Here is a 7,792-nt window from a genome sequence, read left to right as displayed (position 1 = left end):
GAAGTTTAGCTAATATTTCAGCTATAGGCTAAGGCTATGCTAGCTGTTTTGGCTAATATAGACTTTTTGGTGTTTTTTCGGCTGTTTTAGATTTTAGCTAATATTTCAGCTACATAGTAGTTGTTTGGCTAATTTGGGCTTTTTTAAATTAATGTATTTATTTTCATTTTGGAGTTTAGCTTATATTTCAGCTACATGCTAACTGTTTTGGCTAATTTAACTGTTTTTTTCAGCTAGGGTACATGCTATCTGTTTTGACTAACCTAAGATTTTCTCTTTTTTTTTTTTAGGCTAATTTGGCGTTTGGTTAAAATTACAGCTTGCCATCAGCTTCAGCATTTTTAGTAATTAATTTCAGCATCTTCAGCGACCAAATTCAGCTTACAGCATTCACACTAGCATTTTCGCAGGTAATGCTATATATCAATAAATGTTTGTCCTGTTCAGCCCGCGACCTTTTGGATTTTGTCCCCCTGTGCGGTTGAGTTTGACACTCCTTATCTAAATGTTGCATAATAACAATTCTCACGCAGCTGTTTTATTCGTGGTTGGGAAAAACATCTAATAATGGAGATGAAGCAAATATCTCTACCTACAGAGTTTTTGCTTTCTAGCGTGAACTGGTTTGGAGTTTCTGCTCTAAAAGAAAAAAAAAAAAAAATGCAGCTTAATTTATTCTGATATAAATTGCTGCAAGATTTTAACTCAAATTGAGGCTTTGCAAATCAGAGACCCAATTTCTATTCCTAACAGATTAAGCTGCTCGCTTTAAGACTGGAATCCAAACATATTTTCCTTTTTAGTGGTCAGTCCACGTCTGCTCTGCTAAATAAATCACACCTTGAGATAATCGATTAATCCATTTTCAAACTTCGCTGGGAGCACTTATTAATCTCTCGGGCCATCGGAGCATAAACACTCACCGAACATGTTGCCAATGTGCCCATTTTTGGTCAAAGGCCGCAACTCATTCTTGCCCCAGGCGTAGGTCTTGTAGTTGTCCCAGGCAAACTTCATCATCTGCAGAACAAGCAAAAGGGCAGCAAGACTGGTCAGTGGATGGAAAAAAACAGTCATTTCTCCAAACAAAATCCCATATAAATTGGTTGAGTTCAGGGTAAAGGCTATGATAGATTTTTGATAGATTTCTGAGGACTGGATAGAGGAACAAACAGACTTACAGCACATTAATCACACCGCTAAACAAACAGCTGAAATTTCCCCTGAAGCCTCTCCTCCTAATTAAAGATTGAACGCTGCCACTAGATGAAAAACAACATCAGCAGATGATTAAAAAAGCACTTTATGAAGACAGAATTGTTAAAAAATAACATCTATTTTCAAAGTAATTGGCAAAAAAGAAACTTTTCTGTAATCACAACAGAAATTTATACACAAAATATAAAAGTATGACCAACTTAGAAGCTTCTGGGGCTTTTACAAATATATCTTTACTACACCGAGCTGGTAATTAACATGACCAATACACCAACTCACATTGCATCCCTAATATCCTCAAACACAATAGAGCTCTACAAATGTGCCAGTGAGTAAAAAACAGTGAAAATGCTCTCTGAAAAAGTTTTTAAAATGTATTAAGGCAACCAACAAAAAAAGAAAAAGAAGGTAATATCGGGTACATTTACGACTTTAAATCTCATAAACTTCTTTCTCAAGTCGAAGTGAGTCAGCAAGTATATGTTATGTGCAGCAGCAGACCGACTAAACTCAACTTGGTAACTGCGTCTTGGATGTGAACAGGTAATCGAAATGCTTATTGATAACTTTGCAAATGTTTATAAGCTCCTTTGTTTGATTTATGTTTTATTAAAGTTTTATTCATTGATTGGAGATTTGCAGGATCTCTACAGTTAATGAAGTCATCGATATCCCTGCAACTGATGTCCCCTTCCAATCATTTCTTCTTTGATGAGAGACGAGATCTCCTCCGAGTCTGTGATGCTTCAGTCAGAAGAGGCCCACTTCCGGCATGTTCAATGTTCTTATGCTAATGTAGCATATTGTTTTGTTTTTGTTGTTTTAGGTCAAAACAGGGTGTTTCATTTGGAGGGGGGGAATTATGCAACACTTTTATTCCCCTTTGGTGTTCCATGTGTGCATGACAGCTACAGGTGGCAAATGGACTTCTAGGTATGTGAATTATAAGGATAAAATAAGGTCTGCAAAAAGGTGTCTATGAGGTTCTTCTATTACATATGAAACTCACCATTATCAATGCAGAATCTTGGAAAGCCAGCCATACTACTAATAATTTGATTTTTAGTTGGCAAAAGGTTCAGAATTTCTTTGTTTTTGAAACCTTTCCAAAAAAAAGCTTTATAAGATGCCCTATGTCTTTGATCTTCAAGTATGGATCTAAAAAACAGATAACGGTGGTCTTTTTTTCTCGAAACATTATGGCCTTCTTCTTAAAAAAATATCTTTTTTCTCATAAGTTTATGATTTTTTTCACATAAATTTGCATGTTTTAAAGTTCTATACTAAAGATTTTTGAACTCATAAATTTAAAACTTTAAAACACCTAATTTTCAAGAAAAAAATAATCTTAACAGAAAAATAGTCATACATTTAGCTTCTGACCCACATACACAACTTTATTCTTAGAAAATGAACAGGTATGACATGTTTTTTTTTTTTAGTTACAACTTCAAAATCAAATTTTTTTGCTTGTAAAATGTCCCTAATATTCCATCGTACCTTCCATGTCTTCGATCTCCAAGCACAGCTATTACAAATAGACGACTTTGGTCTTTTTTCTAGTAATTGTATTACTTTTTTGACATAAATGTATTACTTTATTGCAAATCATGTATACATTTACAACTATAAAACTCAAATTTACGAGAAAAAAGTAATAAATTCACTAGAAAAAGTCATGTATTTACGAGAAAAAAGTAATAAATTTAGCTTCTGACTTTTAAAGTCATAAATGTACAACTTTTTTCTCGAAATTTAACAAGTAGGACTTTTTTTCTCGTCAATTTAAAATTTCACAATCTTACTTTTTTTTCTGTTTGTAAAATGGCCCTAATACTCCGGCGTAGAATTTGTAGATCAAAGACACTCCAAGTCTTTGATCTTCAAGCACCGCTCTAACAAACAGACACCTTTGGTCTTTATTTCTCGTAAGATTACGTCTTTCTTCTTGTAAAATTATGACCTTTTTCTCAAATTTATTACTTTTTTCTTATACATTTATTACTTTTTTCTCATAAATTTGCATGTTTTAAAGTTTTATATTTAAGACTTTTGAACTCATATATTTACAACTTTAAAACACGTAAATTTACAAAAAAAAGTTAAAAATTTAGCCTCTGAATAAATTATTGTTATTTAACAGTAAGGACTTTTTCTCTCATAAATTCACAACTTAAATACTTTTTTTTTTTGCATATAAAATGGCCCTACTGCGACTTAGAATTTGAAGATCACAGACATTCCATGTCTGTGATCTTCGAGCATGGCTCTAACAAACAGGCAACTTTTGTCTTTTTTGTCGTAAAAAAATTATGACTTTTTCTCAAAAAGTAATTATTTTTTTTTTAAAATGAATGAACAGGAGTCTTCAGTTATCTCACATCAGAGAAAAAAAAATGCAGGTTCAATGTCTTAGTTTACCAAAAAGTGGGATTTTTTTTTCTCGGCAAAAGAAAAAAAAAACAATCCAATTTAATTTAGAACTTTTCACACCTCTATCAACTAGATGGTTCAAATAACCTTTGAATTATTTCATCACGAAGAAAGAAGCCGTCTGTGTTCAGGTAGCTAAGATTTCATTTCAGATTAGTCAGAAACCATTTCATCATGTTCAACCGGCAGTGCCAATTTAATTTCGGATTTGGCATTTGTGCTGTTGCCCACATTAAGGCACCATGTGTAGCAATTCATTCACTGATCAAAATAAAACAACAAGGACAACAATAAGGTCATTATCGCTTTATGTTTCTGCAATCTTGCAAAGTCGAAGAAACAAGAATCAGATTCAACTGAACAGAAGCAATTATTCTAGCACAGGTTATACGTTTCCCAAAGGTTATCTTCCTCTGAAAGTGATGAAGAGTGAGAAGCAGATCGCTCTGCTGGTGTGACACGACAAATGAAAAAACCAGCATGTCTACCAAGTTTTACATGGAACTGACACCATCTTTCATGTTCAGAATAGCTAGAAAAAAGTTACAAAGTTTCTGCATAAACAGCCTCATCTGCTGAATATTAAGATTGTTTGCTGCAAGTTCTAAACTAAAATAATTCCTAAAGAAGCCTGTTTAAAAATTCAACTGGATCATTAGAAGCCCTTTGGTTTCATTTTATATTTTTGATTTTTTTTTTTCTATGAAGGTTTAAACTTTGACAGTTTATTCCTTACTTAGTGTTTGGATCAAAATTGACCCGTTTTCAAGTTTAGGTTTGTTAAAAGTATCATTTTCTTTTTTGTACTGGAACGAAGCTTCATCTAGTTCTCAAACACAACTGTTTTAATGCTACAAAAATAGTTTTCACAAGTTTTGTAAATTCCAAAGATCTGAAAAAAATAGTGACATTTTAGCAACATATTAGCTGTTATATGAATCACTTAAAACCTCTGGGTTCCTTTGGGAATCAAATGTGGCCAACACTTAGCAATCAGTTTGCATTTGAAATACATCTGGTTTTACGAAACTAGATTGACTTTTTGCCTTTATCCTACTGAAACTCTCGAGTTGGTTTTGACCCGTAACACCACAGACGTCACAATTGTCAGTTATTCTAAATGTAACAAAAATATAAAGTTTTTTTTTTTTTGTTTTGTTTTTATAGAGGTACTTTTATAATATTATATAGGGAAAATATACTACAGTGTCTTATTTTATAAAGATTATTAGTAAATTTAAACAGTTTTAGTAATGGTAAACAGTAGGGCTGGGCAATAAAATGATAATATTTATCGCAATAGAACTTTTTCTCGATAGAAAAGTCTATCTCTATGAGTTTATGAGTTTAGCAAAAGAGTCATGCTTATAGCTCTGTTTTGCAAACGTATTATGTCCTCTCCTTCTCTACCGTCCGCGCATAACAAGCGGACGCCAGACACGTTCCGCCCCGCAGTCACTTCACCTGTGAAGAGTCTAGTTTGGCTGATGAAACAGCCGAACATGTGGCGATTTTGAGCTGAATCCTGTCAGAACTGGATAATAAAGATGCTTCACTTAAAGCACTATCAGATAGACTAATAAAAGTGTTGATTTGGAGCTAGACGCTAATGCTATGATGCTAATGTTGCTAACAAGCTGCTCAGTGCCTCACCTATATGTAATCACTAACTGGCCGGCCTTCAAGACGTGATGGATAAATACAAGATTGATTCATAGGACATTAATAAAAACAGTATTTTCTAAATAATAATAGAATTGAATCCGCTGTGTTTTAGCAGCGTCTTTGTAGCATCACAGAGCTGGTGTGATAACTGTGACCTCTCAGATGTTGTGCTAAAGTGCTTTTGATTCCTCGCTTATTTGCAGGATGTTGACAAAAATGTTTGACAATAATAGGATTGTTCTGTAAAACTTAAAAACAGTATAATTTACTAGTAAAATGAATTTTTAAATGGAACTGATCAGTTTAATGTTGTTATATGCATCTTCTTGTTTGAAACTTACAGGTTTTTGCTTTAATTTCCAGTTTAGTTTGTAATATAAACACCATTTATTATTTATCTGAATAAAACTGTTGCATCATGTTCCTTCAGTGCATCTGTTATGAGTAACGTATGATTGGAAATAAATATTTAAATCTAAACAACTGATGATTATACTTTTGTCATATGAGTCACAGAGCATTCAAGCCTGACAAATATAGTTATCGTTATATAAATCGTTATCACCTTATATGAAATAAACTATATATCACCCTGTAGTAAACAGGTGGTGTAGCTTTCAAGAAAGAGTCTTTGTAACTAATAAAAAAAGAAATAAATTACAAACTGTTTCCATGAGCATGAATGCAAACCAAGTTAGCTTTAGGAGATGAAAGAGAATAATTGGTTGTTATCTCGTGTTTTTATATATTTTAAGTTAAATCATGGGTCAATTTTGACCCTCTAACACAAAAGATGAGGGCAGCTTTCTAACACAATATAAGGGTTAAACAAGAAAAAGAAATGTAAAAAAAATACCAATTACTGCCTGGTAAAAGGTGTAGAAAATGTGTGAAATGATTCACAGCCGTAAAAAGCTGACTACTTTGCAGATTTCATATATTGTAGGTTTTTTAGAACATAACTGCAATAATTAATATTTCATTCAGGGACTAATGGATAAATTCCTGGGAAACCCAGTCTTTGAAAACATGCGTAAATTTCACAAACAGGATTAAACTTGACAGCAACTAAGATATTTAAAAAGACTACAGCTTTTTACCATCGTGATGCAATAATAATTTTTAATTTACACACTATGTATTTAAACATTCTGTCAAATGATTTGATTGAACTTTAGTCAACCCTTACCGATCATTTAAAACTGGCAAATCAATATTTAATTAAAAGTAGAATGTGACATATAATTTTTTTTCCAGTGCAAAATGATTATGCTTGAACTGAAATTAAAAAAAGAATGATTAAGCTATTAGTATAAGTTATAATCTAATAAGGTCTGATCATCTTTTTTGCATCCATAATTGCAAAATGTCATGAAGAATTATCACATAATGTCTATTTTGGTTTTTTTTTCTATAAGTTTATTCTGTTGCCAGGTAAATGTAGTGCACCCTTTTTTTTCTTCTCTGCCGTGTTTTAAAACATCCCCGAACAGAAACTGTATCAAATTTAGACGTCCCGGCTTGAAAATGACGTGAACATGTCTCACAATTTCATGTGATTTTTGTCAGTCTGAACACGTGCGGCTTTTGCTTTTATGCCAAAATGTCAGCACAATCAAACTGACACTTCTTACAAATAGGCCTCTCTGTCTCCCGCTGTGAGACATGCAAGAGGCTTCAATCCACTGGGGGGGGCGAGGGGTGGGGGGCAGATATTTGCCTTTGTGTTTGACATCAGTGCCACTGTTTGCTGCACAGATTGTGTGTGTTTGTGTTTATGGAAGGACATAGGTAACAAACCTGATGGATCACCGCGGCAACAATCCATCATTACAACATTCCACTGATCAATAGGAGACCCCCCCCCCCAAAAGAACAAACGGATGAATGAGTCCTCTTCAAGGACCCCCGAGCAGACACACACAGACTGACAGGACTCCGACTGTACTTTGGGTTAACTAGCTGGCCGGCAGAGGCCGAGGGGATCAATAACTGAGCACAGAGCCAGTGATTACAATGAATCAGGGATACCACATGTCAATAACAAAATTGGATGCCAAAAGTCATGCACTGAGAATCCCAAACAGGTCAAAGCAAAAGACCTGTACCTGCACTTTACAAAAACACTGAATAGAATCAGTCAACCAATGTCAAGGAACTGCTGTTTGTGTATTCTGAGTTGTGAAAGTACAATTACCTCAATTGTATCCTGTAGTGCAACAGCTTAAAAACCACGAATTTGTGTTTTTAACATGTTCTTGTGGTTTTTTATTGAGTATTTTTTAAATCTTTGTGAATCTGGAGCAGATGAAAAAGTATACATGAAAATGTGCTTTTTCTTATCTAAGCAGGCATCTGGCTAAAAATTCTCACCATTTCTGTTGCACCAGTTATTGTCTGATTGCTGAAAGCAATCAGAGTATGTTGTTGTAATTCTTTATTGTCTGATTGCTGAAAGCAATCAGAGTATGTTGTT

General features: G+C 33.8%; 1 protein-coding gene across 3 annotated transcripts in view; it reads right to left on the bottom strand.

The window, feature by feature from the left end:
• Window positions 1–7,792, bottom strand: part of LOC112143426 (mannosyl-oligosaccharide 1,2-alpha-mannosidase IC) — a 226,306-nt gene that overhangs the window by 121,839 nt on the left and 96,675 nt on the right. For all 3 annotated transcript variants that reach the window (XM_036215958.1, XM_024267380.2, XM_036215959.1), the window contains one exon: window positions 924–1,020. In XM_036215958.1, the coding sequence (XP_036071851.1) occupies window positions 924–1,020 (97 nt within the window). The remainder of the gene's footprint in view (window positions 1–923; window positions 1,021–7,792) is intronic.

Source organism: Oryzias melastigma, linkage group LG16, assembly GCF_002922805.2.
Source record: "Oryzias melastigma strain HK-1 linkage group LG16, ASM292280v2, whole genome shotgun sequence".
Lineage (NCBI taxonomy): Eukaryota > Metazoa > Chordata > Actinopteri > Beloniformes > Adrianichthyidae > Oryzias > Oryzias melastigma.
Note: the sequence above shows the minus strand (reverse complement) of the source record. Positions and strands in the feature narration are given on the sequence as shown.